Source organism: Amia ocellicauda, chromosome 5, assembly GCF_036373705.1.
Source record: "Amia ocellicauda isolate fAmiCal2 chromosome 5, fAmiCal2.hap1, whole genome shotgun sequence".
Taxonomy (NCBI): domain Eukaryota; kingdom Metazoa; phylum Chordata; class Actinopteri; order Amiiformes; family Amiidae; genus Amia; species Amia ocellicauda.
The window spans coordinates 3,582,501-3,606,108 of NC_089854.1; the positions used below are offsets into that span (position 1 = coordinate 3,582,501).

Below are 23,608 nucleotides of genomic sequence, written 5' to 3' on the forward strand. Positions count from 1 at the left end.
TGTATCTGTGAGTGTGTGTGTGTGTATGTATCTGGGTGGGTGAGTGAGTGTGTGTGTGTATCTGTGGGTGGGTGAGTGTATGTATGTGTGTGGGTGGGTGGGTGAGTGTGTGTGTGTGTGTGTGTATGTATCTGGGTGGGTGAGTGAGTGTGGGTGTGTATCTGTGGGTGGGTGAGTGTATGTATGTGTGTGTGTGGGTGGGGGTTGGAAAAAGTCCAAGCAGTGTCAAGCAGCAGGCAGTTCAAGAAACAAATGCATTGAGTGGAACATACACACACATACAATACCGTTTTACTTTTCCTGGTACCACTCCTTCGACAGAACCCCCTGCACCATCTAGATTTCCCTCTCTCCCCTCTCTCCTCTTCTCTCCTCAGGAATGTTCCTCCCGTTCGGGGATTAAGTCTGGCATGTCTGGAACTAATAGATTCCTCCCTCCTCTGGAATCTTATTAGGAAGCAGACAGATAACCCAAGGCAGTGTAGTGTTGTGCGATGCGACGCACAGGACCGTGGCCGTGCGAGAGCGACACCCCAATCATGCGCCCGGGGTCTGGGTCAGAGACATCAAACACGGCTGCTGCGCTCCTCCCCGGCTCATCTCTGCCCTCCCACCGTGGGCCGTGCTGTCTCCAGTCCTGACTCTTTCAACTTCCTGTCTTTTTCTCCCATCAGCCCCCAAAGACCGAGAGGGGGGGTGGAAAAATCATAAAAGGGCCCAGTTTCCTGTTTCACTCAGATGAATGGAGATATTTTTGCGAGTCAGAGTTAAATGACACAAGAAATCGGACGGGATTCGTGGGACTTGGGCTCCGGAACAGGACTGGGCTATTGTCTTGTATTTTTGGCTTTTTTAATGTTATTATACTTTTTTCATTTTCCATTAAAGATTGGGAGGACAATGGTGCTGTTCAGAGTCGCACAATACTATCTGAGATCCCTCCCCCTCTTCAAACTCATACAAAAAGGCTCCAGACGGGACAGGCCAGGCGGATTTTGTTAGAAGTCTTGATCTCTCCGTAAATGCACGCAACCCAAAAATAAAAATATTGTGCATGTTTGTGGTTGTGCATCTACATTATAACATACAACAACAAGCTGCACCCGACAGCTTGACCAGTCTGGCAAATTGGCCAGTGATCTGTGCGAATGTCTCCTCTCGGCTATTAAAAGCACTGTGTGTGTTCAATTATATATTTTCCTAAGTGGCGTAAAGTTGGGTTCACTAAGTGTGGTCTGAGCCGCAGAAGAGGGGCTGTTATTTATAGAATAACCAGAAGACACGAGGCCAGCGCTTCACCAATTCACGAGATCAGGGCTTCCTCCCGACGTTGCGAAACTGTTTTTCGGACGGGAGTGGAGGGGGCACATCAGTCTGCACGAGACTCGGCCGTGGGAAGCGTTGTGCGCCGGACCGACTGCCACGCCGGCTTTAATTCCCGAGTTCAGCGCTTTGCCCCTCCGCGTCCCGTGTGGTAACAAGTGTTTTGACACCCAGTGCCACAACCCTGACGTTGACTAATGTCAAAACTATCTGTCCATGTTTCCCTTTTTTCTTTTTTTCTTCTCTTCAACTGCCATCTCCGCTGCTCCTGTGCCCTGTTGAATTCGACCCAAAGAAAGTGTCCCTGGCAAACACTGCCTCCTTCCTGCCCCGGTCCTGTGTCCTGTGCTCTCTTGGGCGTGGCACAACCCTGAGTGATTTGGTGACAACGTGGGGGAATGTCCAAAAAGCCACCCCTCCCATTTGAAGGCCTCTGATTGGCCTGTGTTTACATGCTGACACAGCCTGCTCGGTCAACGTCCTTCCACCACCACTACTACCTTCCTGCTCACGGCTAACGAGACGTGACCAATCTGAAGTCGTGTCGTGGAGAATCGGTGAGACGTGCACCTGAGTGGCAGCTGCGGACCTTTGTGTCGCCTGGGTCTCGGTGTGTGATGGTTTGTGACAGCCCCCCCCCGAGGACGGGAGTCCCCTCTGTTGTCAACCCCCCTTGTAATTGCTTCTTCCTTCATCCTTATTTATTGCTGCACTTTGCTCACCTCCATTAATGTATTTAATCGTTTACTCAAAGGCGTGCCCACCCCCCCGTACTTAACATTGTCAGCTTAAGCGTTGCTTGCGCTACGGTCTGAAGGATGCCAGCTGCACTAGGTGTTGGAGAGAGCGCTGTGGTGTTTTATCATCGCTGCGAAACGTCTCTCTGTACCTGTATTAGATGTAGCGCAACCGTTACTGATCCTTTTGGCCTCTCTTTGGTGTTTGGTAAACCTCCCTATGGTGTTACTTTTCTGTGCAGAACTCGGTTTTAGCAATTCCTCACTTCATAGAAAGCCCCACGGCAAAACTTTGCCTCTTGACATTGTGCTTTTTACAGCTGGCATGTCACGTATTCCCCACGAGCTGAATTATTCAGAGAGGTGGATATGAGGGGAGATCAGTTCAGCAGTGTAGACTGTATTGAAGCTGCCAGTTTCCCCCTGCGCTGTGTTGCCTTTGTTCTCTGTATGTGTGTGTGTCTGTCGGAGTAAAAATAGTGGAACCGGTGTAAATAATGTAAGTCAAAACAGGTGGCAGCCATCTCGTACGAGCCACTAGCTAGTTCCCCCCGTCAGACGCACAGAGACTTGTACATAAATTCTTGACAGGTGAGCCAACAAATTGGAAACTCTTTCCAAAGTAATGGCTGGGTTTGTGCGGTGTCTTGTGTCTGTGGAAGTTTCCCAGCAACTCTTGACAGACAGACAGAAACACACAGACTGTTTGTTAGGTATTGGATGCGTTTCGTTTGGTTGTCTGCATTTTCCTATTTTAATTAGCTTACAAGAGACTGTAGTATGAATTGTGTACGTTCGTGTGACTTTTGGTTTGGTTTGATTTGTTTGCTCGTGTCGATTATTTTGTACCAGATGTGCCATCGTTTTTTAAAGACTGTTCAGAAGCCGGGGATGGGTTTTAAGACGCACAAAGCTAAATCTTTTGAAGAACAAGCGCAATTCCAAAGAGATGCACGTCGTCTTTCCAGTCTGCGTTTTAACTTCGTCAGTTTGTCTCTCAGTAGTTGTCGGGGAGGGAAGAAAATTAAATAAATAAAAATCAAACTTGCTTTGAATTCGTCGTGCTGCAGAGACTTCCCCTCCTGTTCTGGAAGTGGCAGTTGTCAAGGTGTACGTTTGCTTGTTGTTCCTCTGTTTGAGAAACGCATGGCGTTGGCCGGAGGGTGGGGGGTGGTGAGGGTAGGCCCAACTCTTTGTAAACACGGAGACACTTCCCCCTCACACCTGGCTTTTGTCTGCCAACAAACACAACCCGACTCCATCACACGCCTTGGCAATGAACGCTAGAGGAACACTGACTTTTACAGCACCGATGGACACCCCCGTTTATGATTTATCGGCTAGGATTCATCCACTGGGCTCCTGTATGTGACTGCGATCTGTGTTTTGATGCATCCTATCTGAGTCTGGCACCTACAGTTTGGAATAAAAGAATGAGAGACTGGAATAAACCCAGCTGCCATCCCTTAACGTTGTTACTGAATAATTGAACGACTGAGGGCCGGGTGTCCTTAAAATAACCTGCCTTCTGGATTCCTGAACGTACGCCGAAACGTTCAAAAGCAAGCCGACCGCCCCCCCCGCACGGCTGCTTAATAATCTATGGTCTCTCTTAGAAGAGATGCTTTCTTGTCTCAAAACACACAACATTTGAAGTGAGGTATTCAGAGTTCTAAGCTCATGGAGTTAATATTATATTTATTGTCTTTTTAACTGCAGAATTGTGCCTGATCCTTTATGAAACCTCATTGTTCAGTACTGCAAGCCCGTTGTGAGGGATTTGTGGTTTCAGAACCGTAAGAGAAACCCAATGGTCTGGGGAGCAGGCCTTAACTGAATAAAACAAGTGTCTTAAGTGTTCGCCGTGAGTTGCTTAGATTTCTCCTTTTCAGCCAATTTCCGCAACGTCTTAAAAGATAAACTTCCCAAAGCACCTGCTGGTAGCTTTGTCCTATGAAATGCACCTTCAGTAAAACCCAGCTGGTATTTTCTCAAGCACGAATCGCCAGGCTTTCGAGGCTTTCTGCAAATCTTTCTTGGCCAGAGCCTGTCACGTTTTGATGGTACGCCAAAGAAAATAATCTTCGTGATAAAAGGGCGACACGCCAATATTTGTCCGTAAATATTGGAACTTGTTGGAACAAATTAACTGATCAACAAATGCCCGGTTTGATGAGACATGAATTGTTCAAACATAGGTTCATAGAACATGTAAGTCAAAAACTAAATTTACTTAGTTTTTAATTTTTAATTTGTATAGCAATTCTGCAACTCTAATTTCAGTATATATATATATATATATTTTTTTTTTAATTTGCCACTTCAGTGCGTACTGTGGAATATGGTTTATAAGTCAGTACTACAGTGTGAGCATCACAGATGTGTCAAATTCCCCCTCCCCCACAAGAAAAAGCCTCGTTAATCAATAGGATTTAGGCCTGCCTATGCCGGGCTTTATTGGCCCTGGGCTGCTTGCCGTTTAGAAATCTTCCCTCCCATTATCTTTCAATTACGGCTGCATTTTTGGCCAGTTAGCCCCGTTTAAAGCTCGTCCCCATTAGCTCGTGTTGTCTCTCACACTCCACTGCCCAACAGGGTCATCCGACAGCAGCTGTCCGCTCACCCACGCCTCCTCGCTCCAATGCCGTCTCTCCACAGCGCAGTGTGTTTTGCAGAGCCTGGTCTGTGTTTAGGCTGTATACCTCTGCAGCAGGAGGAAGGGATCTGTTTGGCTCACACATGTGAAATGACTGCCGTAGGGGGGGTTGTTGTTGAACGGTTTCCTGTTGCTATAATTGTAAAGCAGCACAATGACCTGGGTGTGGTTTTCTGTGTGCGTTTATAAACACTCGTCAGCCTGTGTGGACAGCGAGGTGGACCGAGGTCTGAACAAGAAGTACGTCAACACAGATCAGCCTCTGACAGCCTGCCGGTCATTGTGTTTTTTAAATGCCTACCTGCTTTTAATTAATAATTATTATTATTATTATTATTATTATTATTATCTTATTATTATTATTTTTCATTCTTGGCAGACATCCTTATCCAGGGCAACTTACAAAATAAGCGTATTACAAGTGAATAAGCGCAATACAAAGCTTTATAACATGAAAGACACATGTATGTGCCGTGCAATAAAACGTCTGGCACAGAATGAGCTTCATCTTTTCGGGGGCAATAAATAGAGAAGCCAGTAAAAAAAAAAACAATGCCGGCTCCAATTGGTTGCACACTTGTTTGACTGTCTCTGTCGTTTCACGTGACACTTGACTGTTTCATGTTTTCGGCTTCAGAGGTATTTAATCATCATAATACCACCAGGTGCGACTCATACCTGTGCCAAGCCACCCATAATCCACTGATGCTAACGGAGAAAGCCATCGACCACACAGTATCAACCGCAGACTCTCCGCTGGTCTAGGGACTCACCGGAGACGAGAGCAGTGAGTCGCCACCCGCGTGTGTCTCGTATACTGAGAGGTGCAGTGATTTAGCCTCTAGACTTGACACCAATGATGTCACAATCCTGCAAGCATGAATGTCTCCACCAGGCTGCAGGTCAAGTTTGTTTAATGGCCGCTCTTGCCTGCGTTCTTTGGGACAATCTTCACACAAGATTCACAAATTTCAGCACTTCACAAGGTACTCAAAAAGCATTTCCCAGTAGGAGAGTGGCTGGGTGGGGATTTTACTGGCCTCCATGTCAAACTCGCCGGCAGATGCCTATTTGGGGAAGTGATGTCAGTGTGAAACTTGTGCTAAAAATCGCATGGTTTGGATTCTGCAAAATCAAGAGTCAACTGCAGCCAACACTGCGCTGCGTTCCTTGGAGGGCAGTTTGTGGGAAGGTTGTGTTGATTTGTCTCGGTGGATTTGTGAGGACCTGGGCTGTGTCGAGAGGGGCGTCTGGATGGGTTGAGGCCACAATGAAGGCCAAAGTCATCAGGTTTCTGTATCACAGGAAATGCAAAGGTGGGGTATTTTTGTGTGTGTTTGTGTAAGGGAAATAAGTCTTTGCACTGAAGGAGATCAGGCTGCAAGATTGCTATGAAAGTGTGCTGTACCTGTTTCTATGGCCGCATATTGTTTCTGTGTGTAATGGATTTGAGCTGTGAGATAAACTGTCGCTTGTTGAGCCATGGACATTTTACAGCTTCTTAATAATTCCGTTGAAGGGGAGTCTGCAAATTAGATTTTGTGTGTGTGTATGTATGTATGTATGTATATATATAAAGCAGACGAAAAATAAATCTCATCAGGCACAGAAGGGTTTAATTTTGTTTGAGCCTTTGAAGAGGTTTATGGCACCCAATACAAATAGATCTCGGAGTCATAACGTAATGACTCCAGCTGAACTCAAGTTGTCTGCCGGGGAGTAACGCACGAGCAGAGCAATACAGTTCACTGTCTCACAGTTCATGGTTAGCCTACGCCGCCTGCCGCAGAAGCGCTGTGGATTTAGCCACACAGTGATGCAGGAGAGGGGTACAAGTAGGCAGGGGACCAGTTCTGTCAAGGGTAATTGCAATTTTGAAGAACCCAAGAGATTTCAGACCAGTCGCATGATGTGATGTGTGCTGTAATCGGGTGTCCTGGTTGTTTTTAAAAATGAAATGTGTTCCAATAATGGGTCTTGTTGAACAGCAGTCAGGGTGTGTGTGTGTGGTGGGGGGGGCAGTGGAGGGTATTTATTTACCCAGGAATTTGTTGATTTAATCCCCTTCGTGTCCAGAGGCACCCCGGTTGGGTACGAAAGGCTTCTGCAGTGTGAACGAATGAAATAAAGTGCTGTTCGGCCTCAGTAGTAGTGTCTGAGCAACGCTGAAACCTAGGATCCTCCGGAGGTCGTCTGGAATGCCATAATCTAATTTTTTAATGGACGTTTTGTATCGAGTGGAGTAAATTCATTTAGGGGGCCCGGGTGCGCAGCAGAGAGCATTTCCAAGAGTGCGCCGGAGAAAGAAATGAAAAGAGATTAGGTTAAGTAAACCTCCTTCTGTGGGGACTCCGCGTCGCATCTGTCTGCGGATTGTGAAACATTAGTCGGGGCTGCAGGAATTTTAATCGTCGAAACTGTAGCACGATCATGGTTCTGGCCCACGCGTCCGGGGCCCTCCGTGGGCTTTTATGGGTGGCTTCTTCATGAAATTTTCAGTTAATACTTTAAGTAAAAGAAAAACCAAAAGGACAGCAGCACAAAACCCTGCTCACTCCACTTCTGCAGCTCGCAAACCAGCTCTGATAGGCAGTCTGGGGTTGCTGTGCTGGTAACACGGCCTCTGTGCTCTTGTCGTCCTGTGGTTCCTCGGGATGCTGTTTCAAGGTCCCTCTCCCCGCGTCGGGCTTCTATTATAAGGCTTCACTGAACCTCTTCAATCAGGCCAGGCTGCCGAGGCCACAGACATCAGCTCAAGTGTCTCTTTAACGCAGTCGGTCGTGGCCCTGTAACGCAGTTGCTCCGGGGTCATCATTGCATCACCGTGTGTGTGTTTGTCATTATCTAATTAAAAGCCTGTAGGGTTATATTTCAGGATTTGTTTGTTCGACTGCGGTGCTGCCGTGTTTTGCTCTGTGTGTTGCGCTGCAGGTGCAGAGCGGGTCTAAGCGTTCAGCTCAGGTGGAGATGTAAAGGCCTCAGCTGTGCCAACCAACTTCGAGACTGTAAGACACTTGTGCACATCCACCTAACCTGTGGATATCAGGACCCTTGGTGTCGTACGTTTGACTCAAGTTCTAGAGCAGCAAATTACTAGTAGTGTTCACAATGCAGTGTTCATGATTAATTAATCCGAGATTTATTCCTGTTTGAGGTTTATCCAAGGCACGTCTGGCCTTGATCATTACAGCACCCACCTTGCTTATAAATGCTTCTGTCGCTTCGGTTTCAGTGTGGATGTCAGACCCACCCTGTGTGTAGCTCAAGGGTGCACACAGTTGTATACCTGTTCTCTATTTTGTACTTTCCTTTTCACTTGGCACAGATTATCGAACAGCTGCCAGCTCTGGAGCCATATCTAAAAACCTTCACTTTCCACCAAACGTCCCTCATGTCCTTCACCTGTGCTCTGTAGCCAACTGTATTCCATCGTGATCCGATTGACTCGTCGGGGAACAACCTTTAACCTCTCTCTCTCCCTCTCTCCTGACAGAGATCCGCGCCCAGCTGGTGGAGCAGTTGAAATGCCTGGATCAGCAATGCGAGCTCCGCGTCCAACTCCTGCAGGACCTCCAGGACTTCTTCCGCAAGAAGGCCGAGATCGAGGTTGACTACTCCCGCAACCTGGAGAAGCTGGCCGAGCGCTTCCTGGCCAAGACCCGGAGCACCAAGGACCACCAATTCAAGTAAGCAGAGCGGGGCGGTGCTGGGCTGGAGGAGAGCGTTGGCTGTGGTTTCACTGGGTACTCAGGAATAAGATCATGTGAAAACTTCTCAATTACCCGTTGAGTCTTTTACAATACCAATAATTTTGTGAACGTGATCTATCTTATCAAAGGGCGATCTCTTATTTTCGGTTTTACTTTCACGTAGTCTCATTTCAGTCCCCCTTCATTGAAACAGGTTAATTGAGCTTTAAGATGGGTACTTGTACTGCGCACTACAGGAGCTGTGCACCATGTGTTTTGCGTAGCTCTGAGATGGATGTTGACCAAGCTGGGGAGTATATTTAAACCAGCATCCTCTGCTTAATCACTCAAACAGTCGGTTGCTTTCAGTTGACCACAATAAGATCACTTTATTGCTTTTTATAGGGCCATAAATTATGTAGGATTCCTTCAGAGAGTAACAGTAAGTAAGATTGCTGAGTTGGAATATTTTCCTCCCCCGAGGATTTTCCTCATGGGGAAAAAAAAAAAGGTCAAGAATTTCCTTGAAAGAGTTTAGACCTGGCACAGGGGCCCATTTCCCAGGGCATTGTGGGATAGCCAGAGAGCCTATAATCAGATTTGAATCCCTACCAGCTGGGAGAGAGACTTTCACTGAACAGAGCAAAGGGGGAAGAGAGAGAGAAGAGGATTGAGGGAAGGTGGGAAAGAAAATTGTCTTTTACTAAAAATGTTCAGGGTCGTTTCAGGGAAGGACATATTGATAAGAGATTAAACTGATATTTATAGCCAGAGATTGAAACCTTTCTGAACGGGGTTGAGCTGCTCGTCACAGAAGAGTCCCCGTCTTGATCTGACAGCGCTGGTGCCACATTTGCCAGGTAGCCAGGTGGCGATTTTGTGCTCTGAGTGGTTTGGGATTCGTGCCATTCAGAGCATCCACCAAGGAAGTAGGGAAAAAACCTTACTAAAAGAAACATTGCCCGTGTAACACTAAATTATTAATGCCTTTTAATAATTGAACACTGCAGCCTTTTTGTTTTGTTTTTCTTGGGCCCCCACTGGCCAGGCCCTCTCGCTGGGCGGCCGCCACCGAAACCCTTGGAGAGATGGAGCAGGCGGGCCGCACAGCTTTCCCCTTCAGACGGTTGTCAGCTCAGATTAGCACAAGCGAGCGACTCGTCCAGAGACGGGGGCCAGACTCGAGCGCTCTCTCGCGGGGGCGTGTGGAGAGAGACTCTGCCGGCCAGCCGAGCCACAGTCACTGGGCTGCAGTCAGGACGCAGAGCTGGCCAGCAGATTTCCCCAAACCACTCCAGTACAGATGTTTTTCTCTGCTTTGTGAAGGGTAGCTCAGCAGTTGTCGCTCTGTCTGTCCCCCCGTCCTTTGTTTTTGTGCGTTTTGTTTAGTGCGGTGACAGAAGTTGATCCCGGAGATGTTCTGTGTGGTTGACATCAAGGCTTGATTTTTTTTTTTTTCTTTTTGTGGGACTGCGACCCTCCCAGGTTGTGACATGGCTCTATAGCGTGTTAGTAGGAGTACCGGCCCCTCGGTATACAATATCACTGATGCTGGCAGTTCCCTCTTGTTAGAAACCTCACAATATGGAGGCTTGTCCTGTGACTTTTGTTAACATATCGTGTTTGTCCTTTACTGCCAGAAAGACAGAAATCCTTCAGTGTCTAGGGCTCATTTTCCATAACGTAAGTACTCCTCCCATGTTAAAGATTAAGAATGTGTGTGCACAGACGAAGCATCCATAAATCATGGCAAAATCGAATGTATGCCGTGGTGGGGCTCTTGTTTTCATGCATTTCGGCTTGAAGAACAGCGGCACAAAATGTCACTAATTACGGCGCTCCGGTTAGTTCTGTTTGCGTAACAAATTAAACCAACATTCACAGACACTCCATGTTCCCGTCTCACCTTCTTTTCCACGCCCGGCTCCTGTTAAAAACAAAACCTGAACGCCAAACCAGATGTGTGCTGTTTTTCTCCTGGTTAGATTTACATCCTCACACTCTACAGACTCCCAAGCCATTATAGACGGCTGATTAACGAGAGAAGGATCTTACTATGATCTAAATCCATAATCTACTTTGCTAATATATCACAGCATCCAGTGATGGTTTGATGGGATGTTGCCGTGCAGAAGTCAAAGCACAAAGCCCAGGGCAGCGTGTAATCAGACCGCATTTTAAATATTTAATACGCTCTCATTCACATATGGCAAACTGCGATTTAAATTACCTCCTAAAACCCATTGGATCCCAGGTTCCCGTCACTGTCGCTGGAGAGGGGGTTTCTTTTGTTTGTCATTTACAGCGTCAAAATACAGTGTCGGGCTTTGACCTTGAACTTAATTTAAAACGTAGAGCACCAAATTGTGGTTTATATGTTTTATTTTTATTTTTTAAAACTGTGTTTGGCCAGAGCAGGGGACAAAGTCTGATGCTGATGAACTCCAAATATTTGCTTACGGACAATTTAGTTGAACCGGAGTGACACGTCCACTGTTTAACTCCGTCCGTGCCGCGCGGGATACAATAGTTCTCAGCCTTGTGCTGTCGGTGAATTTGGGGAGAGGTGCGCAGGGCTGCAGTCGGGGGAAAACCTGTGTGCAACAAAGACCTGTGACCGTGTGTTTGTCTTATTGTTTATGTAAGACATTCCTGGTCTCGGTCAGGGCGGACATGGGGGGCATTTGCACAGGAGGGGGGGACATTAACAAACCTCCTCTCCGCCTCCCTCTCCCAGTGTCTTGGTGAGGACACACCTCTTTAACACAAAAAACAGAGGCCTGTTTTTTTTTCCTTGCTTTTATTTTTAAATGCCAGGATAAGACAGCATTTTCACTTGATACACTATACACTCTGGCACAGCATATGGCTTTCACCAGGCCACACCGTGCCGGGCCTGTAACATATGAACCTGTGCTGTAACTGTCTGCAGGAGGACCAGATTTAATGTGTGATCTTCTGCACATCACCCCTCTGATCCTACACGTTGAAGAGACAGCGCATTTAGCAGAGTGATTTAGGGTCCCGCAGGTCGAGGAGAGATGGGGGTTGAGTTATACGTAGTGCCTCCATTTATGTTTTCTCCTCTTCGACTCTCTTTAACCAGCACAGTCTGGCATCTGTTGGGTTTTTGGTGCCACGATAAAATTCCAGCCCAGCTCCGGCCGCACACTGCGTGAGCCCTACCCTCGTCTGTGCCGAGCCGGCGATCCTATCGAGGCCGGCATTTCTCCCGCGAGCGTCTCGACCTCGGCATCCGCGCTATGGGCCGGCTGGCATCACCCGGGCCACGCCTGCTGCCGGGCAGCTGTGCCGCTTCCGGGCTTAACCCCTTCCTGTCTGGGGCAGCTATGCCAGCAATGCGGGAGGGTCTGACAGGCAGCTCTCGAGGGTCTGTCACCACGGACCAGCTGCCACACGCTAGCAGACACACACGCGTGCTTCCCCCTGCGACGTGACCCCTGTCTGTAGCTGCAGCGAGTGTGCTGGAGTGACAGTAATTGTGTGCGTGTATGTGTGACATTTGTTTCATTCTTTCTCTGCCTAAATGAATACTCTATTGTCCTGTGGTTGTTGCTATGGGCTCAGCACGGTTTTAAGATGACAATAATGTTCTCTAAGCGGTGAAAAACAACAGCTACCGAGCAGAGCTCTGAAAATGGCTCTGGTTTGGAGGAAGCGTCTCAGACGACCCCTGTTCCTCATGTGGTTTCGAGGAGGTGGTCCCCCTCCCCCTCGCTCCGGTCCAGCTGTGTCAGTGAGTCGGTGTCGACAGCGTGACAACCTGGCTCTCTGCCGACCGTGAGGGGTATCGTTTTGACAGCTGGGCCGCGGGGTACTGGTGTACGTACAGCGCATCGGTGCTCGGCTTCACGGGGTTAAGTCTTGCTGTGGGCTCTGTCGGGTGGCCCAGTTTAGTTTTTTTCCTTTTGTGCAAAGGACAGGCAGGACAGTTTCATTTCCCACTCGCTGTCAAATGATTAACGGCATTTGAGGAGCTATTTCGATGTTGGCACAGTGTTAAGCAATCGGCAACAGAGTGGTGGATTCCAGTTTTGTTTTTCCTCTAAAGAGATTGCAGAAGTTCTCTTTGCCCAATTTGTTAAATGCACAGGTCCAATAAAAATAGTTTAAATCACCTTTCCTGCTGCAACGTTTAAGCAGGCTGTCGTTAACGGCACCCCAGTTTTAATTCCCGAGTGATTTTGCAGACTCTCGCTGAGGAACGGTCGCTGCCAGACCAGTCCACAGAAGCTGTGCTCACTCACGTGGAGTCACTTCCTCCCATAATGCACCTGGAGCGCCAAGCATTCCTCTGGTCTGCAGGTCTAACATGTCCCGTCAATGGTCTCCATCCAGGGAAGGTTTTGCAGCTGGTCGGTCTCGTTCTTAGAAATTCTCCGTGCCCATCGTGGAAAGAGCCGCCTTCCCTCCCAACGGCCTCGTTATTAATCGAACATTCTAACCCACGTGACTCAAGCGCAGCTCTGACGCTCTATTCATTACCCACGTCGCCTGCAGGGCCGCAGCTCCCTGTAATTTCAATAAAGGAAACCGTTTCGCAGTCCGACTCCCCACTAATCTAATTAGGGTCCCACCGAGTCTTCCTGACGGACTGGTTTCAGCCACGACTCCGCGGCAGGCTGGCGCAGGGTGGGGTTGATGGGCTGCGTCCTCCAGAGTCGGGGAAGAACAGCAGTTTGTCTATTTATTCAGGCAAACCCTGGTTGTGCAATAGCAGTTGTTATTCTTTTTTCGTGCGTGCCCCAACCGAGCCGAGACTGCTCGGGGCTGAGACTTGTTGGGAAGAGGCTCCACGCCCTCGCAGCGCAGTTTTGAAAGCTCATACCAGAGCGTAGATCATCCATTCGAGCAAACACGGAGATTTGGGCCCATAGGGGCGTCCGTGTGTTTGCACAGGACCCTCTGGGTAGCAAAGCCTCTGTGCAGTGTGTAGTAACCTTTCTGTAGGAACACAGGCCTTGTTCAGCAAGTTACATAAAACGTCTCCTTGCTTTCTCTTGTGTTTGTTGGTTTTATTTCTCCCCTGATGTTTTTCACCTGTAGGGTGCCTTTGTTTGGGGGGGAAGTGACCGCATATTGGACACATCTGTGTTCAGCTTCAAACCGGACGCATTTAACTGCTTTGATTTTAAACATTGAAGCAGCAGACTGCCCTGTGGAGGATGCTCTCACAGGAAAGCATTTGATTTGGACTTGCAGTGTACGTTAGATTGGCCTTAATTTACACGGACCAAATTTGTACAAAAGTCCAAATGTGTACAAAGCCTTTTGTTCGCCATTTGATCGCAAACATTTCCTGCTCCGTTGACTTCAGAACGCAGCAGGTTGTGATGTGTACAAATTAGCCACACACACGCTCTTTCCTATGTCTGTGAAAAGTGAACCACTGCAGTCATAGGCAACAAAGTGGTTAGATTACTTCCACCTCGTTTTCGCTTTCAGATTTGTATTAGATTTTTAGACGAGAAGTCCTCACCCGGCCCAATCGCGCGGCACAGTCCCGCCTAGGCCGCGGCACTCACAGCTTGTGTCCGTCTCGATCTGATGAGGAGGATGAATGCTGCTGTGAACCCCCCAAAAATACACTCCCACTCTCCGCACACCTCCGCTCCAATCTTCGGCCTGCCCGGCACAGACCGCCAACCCTGACTGGGGTCGATTTTCCAGCGATTTTAGAAGCGGGCTCTGACATCCCATCAAGCTTTTTATTAGAAATAAACATGATATAGGTTTTTGATCTTTTAATTGGGATTGGCAGGAGGCAAGGAAGGGGGAGGGGATCTCTGGTGTCCAGCGCTGGCCTGTTAATGCCCGTGTAGACAGATGTCGGGGAGGGCGCTGCCTGCCGTACCGGCCCGCGGTGCTCGGTGGAGGTGACTCCAGCTGTGTTGTGTGCTCTTGCTCAAAGCCCGGCTTCTCTGTGTGTCGTTGGCACACGTCTGTGTCCTCTAAACAACCCGCTCTCCGCAGAGGTCACTCCGATGCCAGGCCGTCTGGTTTCATCATGGTTGTTTTCTGTTCTGGGTCTGTCTATGCAGTGAAGGTAAAGACTACAGGTTTTCGTCTCATCCAAAGCCCATGTTCTCTCTGTTAAACATCGTTTTAGCTCATTAAAATCCAACGTGAGTTTGTATTTATTTTTGTACCGCATCTTGCCTCCTCATCTGGGGGGAGAATAAATAAATCAAATCCCATTTAATCACTCTACCCGTGTGAGTTTTGCAGTTCCTTCACAGTTCCTTTGTGCGTTTATAATGTGTTACTGAAGCCAAGGCGGACGTGAATTAACACGTCAGCCAAACAAATAAGCAGAGCGATCTATCATCGTAAGTAGTGGTTTTAAACCCGTAAGATATTTAGCAAAACAAAAAATCCCGACGCGAAATCTGTTTTAATGACGCCCTGGTTTAAAATTCGCATGCATGAGTTGTCGGCTGCACTGGCACCTCTTCCTTAATTAAATATGACCTCATGGTTGTCGAGACTTAAACGAGGACATGTTTTGCGCTGCATATCAATGAAGGCATCGTTTTTATTTTCTAAATTAAGGCAACAGGTTTTTAGGGACGAACCAAATTCTTAAACAGTTTGCACTTTTATCCTCTTTACAAAAGCATCACTAAAAGGATCAAATGGGGATTAAAGATTGTTAAAAACACCTAACAAGGTGGGGGGAGGAACATAAAAACATCCCGGTTGTGGAAAGATAAACTTAAATCCCTCTACAATCCAGTTTATCTTGTATCTGAGTAGTCACACAATCCACTAGTTTTTGTTTTGTGTTGCGTATGTGGCGACTTAAAGACATTACATTCAGCATCGGGTTTTATTTTTCTAACGGGCTGAGTGAGGCTGAAATGACAGGGTTTAAAATTTCCGATTGCGGTAATCCGTGTGAATGGCTCTGCGCCTCGAGGATTGGCGGCCCCGCCCCGGTGAAGCTGTCACAGCAGAACAGCAGCCTCCCCCAGGTCTGTGCTCATCCCCGGCATGGTTTACATTCTCGCCGCGTCGCCGCTCTCCCGCGTTACGCGCTGGGTTCAGTCCGTGCAGCCCACACTTTCAATCAGCACCCTTATTTTATTATTTTGTGTAGCCGATGAGTCCCAGAACGTGTGGAGCTGGCAATTAAATGCAAGTCAGAGGAAAAATTACCTGCATAGAAAAGTGGAGACAAAATGACAGATTTAAGGGCCTGATTGTCCTTGTGGGTAAACTGTGTGTTAATTGCCTGTGTAATTTATTGAGCAGGGAGTTGGCAGTTTGCCCACAGTTTGCTCAGAGGGGAAAGTAGGGTCTGTGTGCTGATCTGAATCAAAACCCGGACCACTTTGTGGGCGGAGCAGTTTGCCAACGCCAGTGATGTAACGGGGTGCACCTCTTTGTCCGTCTGCAGGAAGGAGCAGAACGTGTTGTCTCCGGTGAACTGCTGGAACCTGCTGCTGAGCCAGGTGAAGAGAGAGAGCCGGGACCACGCCACGCTCAGCGACCTCTACCTCAACAACATCATTCCCCGCTTTGTGCAGGTCAGCGAGGACTCGGGCCGGCTCTTCAAGAAGGTGAGAACCCCGACACGTACAGGCACACGCTCTGTCCTTTGTCCCCAACACCGGTGGGGATTTGGGTTGTTTCGGATGCAGGGTTTGTCCTCCAGTCTAGGGCTGCTCATCATATAAGATGGGAACTCGTTGCCCTTATTAAACGACCTGTCCCCTCGTGACAACTTGAGACGTTGTCTAAATCCCATGGAGATCTTAATGGCCCAGGTGCGTGGACATAGATCCCCGGAGATGTCCCATTACCAGCGGGAACAGAAGGTCTCGGCAAGAAAGACAGATCTACCCAGAGTTTAAACTCGGGTGAACCATCTGAGACTGAATAATTACCTACCAGCACAATAAACCCCAAACTGCAATGAAGGAGCTGTCATTTCTAAAAAATGCATATTATAATGTGAAGACGCATCAATCTGATCCCCTGGAGAGTAATTGGGAAGGGATTTTATTATTTTTATTTGTGTGTGTGGGGGTGGGGTTCCTTCTTTTTGTGACATGTAAAGTAATTACATTTACATTTGATTGGCATTTCTCACAGATTACTCTCCGGTCGAGCCCTTTTAATCCAGAATAATCTCTTCTTTTTAATGAATCAACCACCCCCGGCTGTTTTTGAGCGAGTGTGTCTGGGGTCACCGGGGTGGAGGAGGGTGGGGGGTGTGCGTCAGGGTGACTTTGCCCAGACACCCCACCCCACCCGGGGTATTAAGGGTCACATATCCTGTTGAAACTCGCTTCTTTGCTGGATCGCAGCCATTTTTACCAAGTCCTAATCTCTGTTCAACGTGGTGCATTTTCACCGATGACACAGATAAACCATGGAAGGCTCTGTGTTTGTGTTGTATTCCCTCAGTCTTGTGTTGACTTTGATTAATGTACACACACACACACACACACACACACACATACAACCTGGAGACATTCAGAAATGGGGAACTCTTCCTAACTTTATCTGCAGTAGCAGAAAGTTTGAATGAGCGCTGTTCCTTGGAGGAGAAAAAGAACGCGTCATCTTTTTTTTTTTATCTAGCCAGAGAGCTGGAAAACGTGTCTCAGAGGGTTTTTTCTTTCTCAAATTTAATACTAAGCATAATTTTGTCATCTGCACTGCAGCAAAAGGAAAAAAAAGTTTAACACGCAGGTCATTTTGCACACGACGCTCAGTCTGCAGTGCCGGGACAGCAGCACTGAAATACGAGGTACAGGATTTCAGAGGAAATGTGCCAGTGACTCAGAGCAGGAACTGATCTCCAAATCAGTTACGAGTTACAAAACATGGAGTGTGTCTCTCTGTCTGTGTGCGTCTCCTATCTCTGTCTGTGTGTATCTCTCTGTCTGTCTGTGTGTATGCACTTATTTAGAAATCCTAGCATCTAAATAAAGACTTTATTCTCTTGTTTGTGTGCATGTGTCCGTCAGTTTGTCTTTTTTTATTTTTATCACATTTTCACACGTCTGTGAGTCTTTTCCACGCCCCCTCCGGTCCCCCTTCCTCGGATTGACATGAGGATTGCACGTTAAAGACACCCGGACAATCACCGCTGTTGTGTAATAAAGAAAACGCATAAAATAAAGGATGCATAACATCGCATCAGTGCCGAAGTGATTAGACTCTGTTTGAAGCGCCAGCGTGTGCGAATGACTCAAACTCGCATGACTCCCACGGCCCGAGAGACTGGCTCGGCTGGCATAAAACCACCCTGGGGTCCTGACCGCTCGGCTGGCTGTCTCGCGTGCGATTTGAGGAAAAGACAACTGGAGAAATAAAAATTAAACCAGTGCGTCTTTCCTGCCATCGATAAAGCTCGGTCTTTCCTGGTGCTTATACTTCCCGATTTGTCAATCTTTCTCACAGTGTTTCTCTTCTGAGCGAACTATGGGGCTCTTCAGATTAATCAGTTTCTTTGTGAAATTGATTTCCGCTTCGTTTTATTTTTGTGACATTTCCCAAGCCCCCTCCCCCGTTTCCCCTCTGTAAGGTGGCAGCGTTTGCACAGAACAGATGGGTTTGAAACCCAAACAGCCGGTCTGTACATCCTGACGCCTGGTGATATGTTTATGAAAGGGTTGTCTCCATTGATCAGAGCGACACGGGGCATAAAATACAGAAAAGACAACCCAAGCACCAGGTATTAGAGGAAATTGAGACGCGTGCATCTCTATTCCTGATCCCTCAGTGATGAATGGATGATCGTGTGCTTTGCTAAACCTGAGGAAAGGTCTGTCAACAGGGAAAATCGAAATTACGTCTGTAAATGCACAAGCCGTACCCACAATGCAGTGCGGCCACTGACCTACTTCCGGTACCTGCGTTTCCTGAGCCGACTGGACTTCCTGTCCTTGTCGCTTTACTGCGCCACGCTTCAGGCGGTCGCCCCTTTGAGACGGCAGGCATATTTCTGACTCGACTTTGTCTGATATTAGAATCGGACTGTTTTTGCCGAACAAGATGGAGAATTGGGTTTCATTTGTCGGCAGAAAAGGCAAGACATTTTATACCCGTTGTTATTTATGTCACCAAAGTCAAAAGAGGCAAAGCAGAGATCACAGTCTATCTGCGGTGTGGTGAAGGGTGGTGGGGACGCCTCGAGGCACAACGGCCGGGGATGTGAAATCGATCCTTGACAGCAATGTCAGGCTGTGTACATGTATCATCCTGACGTGTTGTGCTGTCGGAGGGACACAAAGACCGGGGCTGTGTGCTTTTACGGCATGTCCGGGGAGCATGTGATTCCCGTCTGTTTCCCATCCGTCTGGTTGAAGCGTCTTCCCAGCGTCCAACGAAGCCACAGAAAAGCGATGCGTCATGGTTTAGTTTCTTTCCAACTAAAGTGTATTGCTCTGAAAGTGGTGGCTTTTACTTGTAAGGTCAAGGAGCTATTACATTTCACCGTTTGTCATGCTGTGAGAAGAGTTTGATTTCAAAAGACTGTGTAGACATTTTGGATTAATGGAGACATTTCACTTTCTGTATCTGTGGAAATAAAGACTGTGCTATATATATATATATATATATATATATATATATATATATATATATATATATATATATATAATATGCACTTCAAAGCTTTCCTATTTATACAATTTATTTGTGTTCCCAGTCTTCCTACCAGCATAAAAAGAGGTTGAGGTCAGAGTTCCCATCTTCACAAATTCTTTCTCAAATGGCAGTTTGTTTGGATGTTGTCCAGCATCCACCACGAACAGACGTACTCTTTCTCCATGAAAAGAGGAGTCTTTTAACTGGGGAACGACTCGACCCTCGATTTTAATAATAGTTTTGGTCATGGTTACGTTCTCATTTAATTTTCTTCACTATTGGTCAGTCTCCTATTCTTCTCCCCAAAAAATTAGAAAACATGCGCTTTGTGTTTTCTGGTCGAAATTCAATTTGTTCCTGTGGTTTGCGAGTACATATTTCCCCTGAATGACAACCTGACAAAAGCGATCCATCACATAGCGGTCATCCCTCGCTCTGAATGCTGCTGCCTGACCGGATCAGTGATCAACCGCTCACCATGGCAGCATTGTCCCTCACTGCCAGGGGCCAAATACGGCTGAATCTCATTGTTGTTTGACCCCCGGTAAAAACAAACTCCCTAATAGGTCCAGGTGCCTCTTCTGACTGAAAACCTACCTTCATTTAATTCGGCAGCATGGCAAACGTGTTACAAGAGGCAGGTAGTCTTGTTATCTGTTCCTCTGTCTTGCCCCACACGGCCCTCAGGCTGTTGTTTAACCTCCATGAAAAAATGCTCTCTAGAAACCTTTTCTTTCACCTCCATACCTCATTTTTGCTCAATGCTTTTTGGGGGGGTTGTGCACAGACTTCTCTCCTTAAGCAGACATGTGGAATCGATCAATCTGACGCCACAACGAAACCGTGACTTTGGAAGCACTTTGACGACAAATACAATCCCTCTCTGTGCCCATGCAGGAGGAGCAGTGCATTGTGGGTGGGTGGCAGCCGTGTGGGACCGGCGCTGTGCTCAGTCAGGGTGGCATTGCAGACGGCTGTGTGGTAGATCTTTAACTCCTTTCCTAAAGCCCTGGAAGGCTGTCCTGCCTCATTGAACAAGTAATTAGTTAATTTAAGCAATTAAGATCATGCATGAAAAGGAAACCAGAGGACCCTGCGGACCTTGGCACCGTGATGAGGGCACAGCGCATGTCAACGTGGGCGTCTGTCACAGAGGAGCGTGTTGTGAATTGGATGCTCACACCCATCAGGGTGGAGATGAATTTAAATTTCAGATTGTATTTTTTAAATTGGCAATTTTCCGCAAAAAAAATTTGCCGCAAAATTTTTCGACGACTGCCAGACCAGCAGTGAGCTCGTTTTACAGGTTGTGTAAACGCTGCATCCTGACGTTGGGAAATGCAGTACCACGTGTGACATCTGTGTGCCTTGTGTGCGAGTGCGGCATTCCCTGAAGGTACCGAGCCCCGACCCGTGGTTTCTCTAAGCCCCTCCCACTCGGTCCGGTGGGAGCTCATCAGTCACTCTGTCACAGGCGCTCTGTCTCTCCCCGGCCCCTCGTTAGAGCGCATTACATTTGTATTATTAATGTTTCCTCACGGGCCCCTGCAGGAGCAGTCCCCAGTGCCATTCATCTTGATTTCTTAAACCTTTAAGTGGCTAAGCAGAAGGATTTTTGTTCATCCATGTTCAATGCAAGACGCACTGTGGCACAATGGTCGGCAACCAGGATTTTGTTTTGTCCCCTATTTTGTAAAGATTGTTCTGGAATCTGACATTTGGTTTTCTAATGTTTTTTCAAAATTTGTATTCCCATGGTCTGTCATCTATTACTTCAGTCACTGAATGAGGGATTCGTGCCCCCCTCTTCCCACCTTCCCCTCTTTTTCTGTGCTTTTTCAACATCCTAAAGAACAGAAGATAATGATTTTCACAGTAAATAATCAAATAAAACATTTCCACAATATTACTTTTTCCCCCCTTGCATATATGCTGATAATAATGTTTTCCACTTACAGGTTATTAATCCTGTGTGGGGTTACTGCTACTGATAAACAGTCTTTTATTTTTATCACAGACCGCACTCAGCACAGTTTGTGAATGTATTTTTCTACCTCCCCCGCTCCTGTAATATGACCCTAATTGAACAGAGCGGAAGGCTTATTGAATTTGTTATGTAAATAATGGGGGGTAATTGAAATGGGAGATTAACAGAGCCAACTTGAGCCCCATTAACCTGATTTTAGTATTTTTCTCTTTTTATTTCTTGATGCATTTTCTTTATTTATTTCCTCTCTCCCTAGAGCAAAGAAGTGGGCCTGCAGCTTCAAGAGGATCTGATGAAGGTTCTCAACGAGCTTTACACGGTAAATCAATTTTGCTTCATTGCTCATTTTCACAGACAGGCAGAGAGAGAGAGAGAGAGACATTGCATTAAACAGCCTCCTTTTATATTTCCTGCTCAGTGATTTGAAGGGCACTTGCGCAAATTAATAAATGTGGCAACTAGCAAATGGCTCTTGGAGCACCTGTATCCCGTTGTCGCCGCACAGCTGCCCGGCACAATCCGCGTCCTGATTGGCACAGTCCTGCGCCGACACAAAGGCAGCCAAAGCCGTGATTACAGCCCTGCATTCCCTGCAAGAAATCAGCACTTGCCCTCCCCTTTCTGCGTAGGATCGGCTGCCAGTGGGGTGTTGATGGACGGGAGGGGGGTCCGAGATCCTGGAGCAGTAGCCGTATTTGTCTCATTATTCTCTGGCAACGTTAGATTCCCACTCTCACGCCTAGAGGAGACAGTTTTTTGTTGTGTTTTGGTTCGTTCTTGTTTTTTTCCCTTTCCTTTCTCTTTAAGTGGCTTGTGGTTTTGGGTGAATCTGAGAAGGGGATGGGGGAGGGGTGTGATTTTGTTTGGAGACGTTTTTTTATTTGTATTTAATTTGGTTAAAGTGTATAGTGCGGTGGCCCCGACAGCAGCCGGAGCAAAGGTGCACGGATTCTGTGAGAGGGGTTGGGGTTGTTTGGCGGGGCAGGTGTGGTGGGATTTTGGGGGGGTGGGGGGTTGTGCAGCTGCGGTGGGCTTGGAATGCCTTTGAAGTAGGAATGTTGGGCCCATCGGGGGGGCGTGGCGGAGCACCGGCCAATAGGAGAGCGGCACACGCTGGGCGGCCCTCCAAACCCCCGACGACAGGTCGTGCTGCAGCGAGTGAAGAGGAAACGTTTATCTGCCTGTGTTTACAGTGCGCGTCGTTTTAAAATAAATAAGCAAAGCGATGCCCCCCCGCCTTTTAAATGGACTCAGCTGCCATTTGGGATAAATCAAACGCATTACTACATCGGGGCTGCGCTTCACAGCGTCCTACCGTGACAGTCTCCCTCCCCAGGTTTATGGGCCGCCTGCCGTGAGCACATCCTGTTTTGATTTGTCTTCTGGTGCCAGGAGCTGTGACAAACTCGGGAGTCTGTTGCACGAGGATCCATCGAGAGGAAAGCCCAGGTCTACAAGCTAGAGAGGGAAATCTGATTCGATTTATACCCTGGCACTGATTTTTGTGGTGAAATGTGGAGGGGTGGGCAGTTTATTGAATACTTTTGAATGTAAATTATTGGCATCTGCTAAGAAATATAATAATAATCACCATAAACCTGCACAGTAATCGTATCAGACCACACGTTTCGTTTTCCATTTTTATTTTCTCCCCCCATGTATATAAATATATATATAACACTCTATACCCGCTGCTGGGCACAATTACACCGTGAATCACCCATTTAATTATTGGGTGCCTCCACAGAAACACTTATCAGACTGACAAATAAAGTTGCTGAGTGCCTGGGGTTTCAGCAGCTAATTAACCCTTCGGCATTAATAATCTCTCCGAGCCCGGCTCTTTAAAAAGGCGGGGGGGTGGGAAGGGAAACAAAACATTTCTCTTAATTAACCCCGGTTGGCTTTGGCAGGCTGTGCCAGAGCTGACTGTGGTGATGGGAGCGGTGTGGCCACGCTGGGCGGCGTTGTGCCGGCACCAGACACAGACGTGGCACTCTCTCTCGTCTGGTCGACTTGATTCAGCGATTTTTAAGAAGTGAGCCCAACCGTGTCATTATCCTGTCTTAGGGGCGCTGTGCTGAAGCAAACCAAACACGAGACGCAGGGCTAATTAGTGGGGTGGCAGCCGAAACGACAGACATTTTAATTAGGATCTTTTAAAGTTTTATTTTTAAGGAACAATTACAGATCCCCTCACCCCCAAAGAGCAGTGCTTTTTGGGTGGTGGTTGTTTTTGTTGTCCTCCATATTTACGTTGTTTGTTATGGTTAATTCTCTCTGGAAGGAAAGAGAGAGAAGCACGGACGGACCGACGGAGGGGAGGGTGAGGTAGGCAGGGAGTTAGTGGCACCACATCATTTCGAGACGTTTTTTTCCCTGCTTGTTTTTGGGTAAATGACTGTAGCCCATAAAAGAGGGACACAAAAATCCCCTAATTAAATGGTTACGATTGATAAAAATAGACTTGGCAACGATTCACACCATCTGTGCTTCGTGAAAGAGCAAGCACAAACTGTGGCAACACGTGAACGTTCGAAGATGATCTAAGCTTGCTTATAAAAGTATTAGAAAAGATAGATGAATAATTAAA

General features: G+C 47.4%; 1 protein-coding gene across 6 annotated transcripts in view; it reads left to right on the forward strand.

Moving 5' to 3' along the window:
• Window positions 1-23,608, forward strand: part of srgap2 (SLIT-ROBO Rho GTPase activating protein 2) — an 85,766-nt gene that overhangs the window by 38,820 nt on the left and 23,338 nt on the right. For all 6 annotated transcript variants that reach the window (XM_066703273.1, XM_066703276.1, XM_066703277.1 and 3 more), the window contains exons 3-5: window positions 8,210-8,402; window positions 15,826-15,988; window positions 21,272-21,334. In XM_066703273.1, coding sequence (XP_066559370.1) covers window positions 8,210-8,402; window positions 15,826-15,988; window positions 21,272-21,334 — 419 coding nt within the window. The remainder of the gene's footprint in view (window positions 1-8,209; window positions 8,403-15,825; window positions 15,989-21,271; window positions 21,335-23,608) is intronic.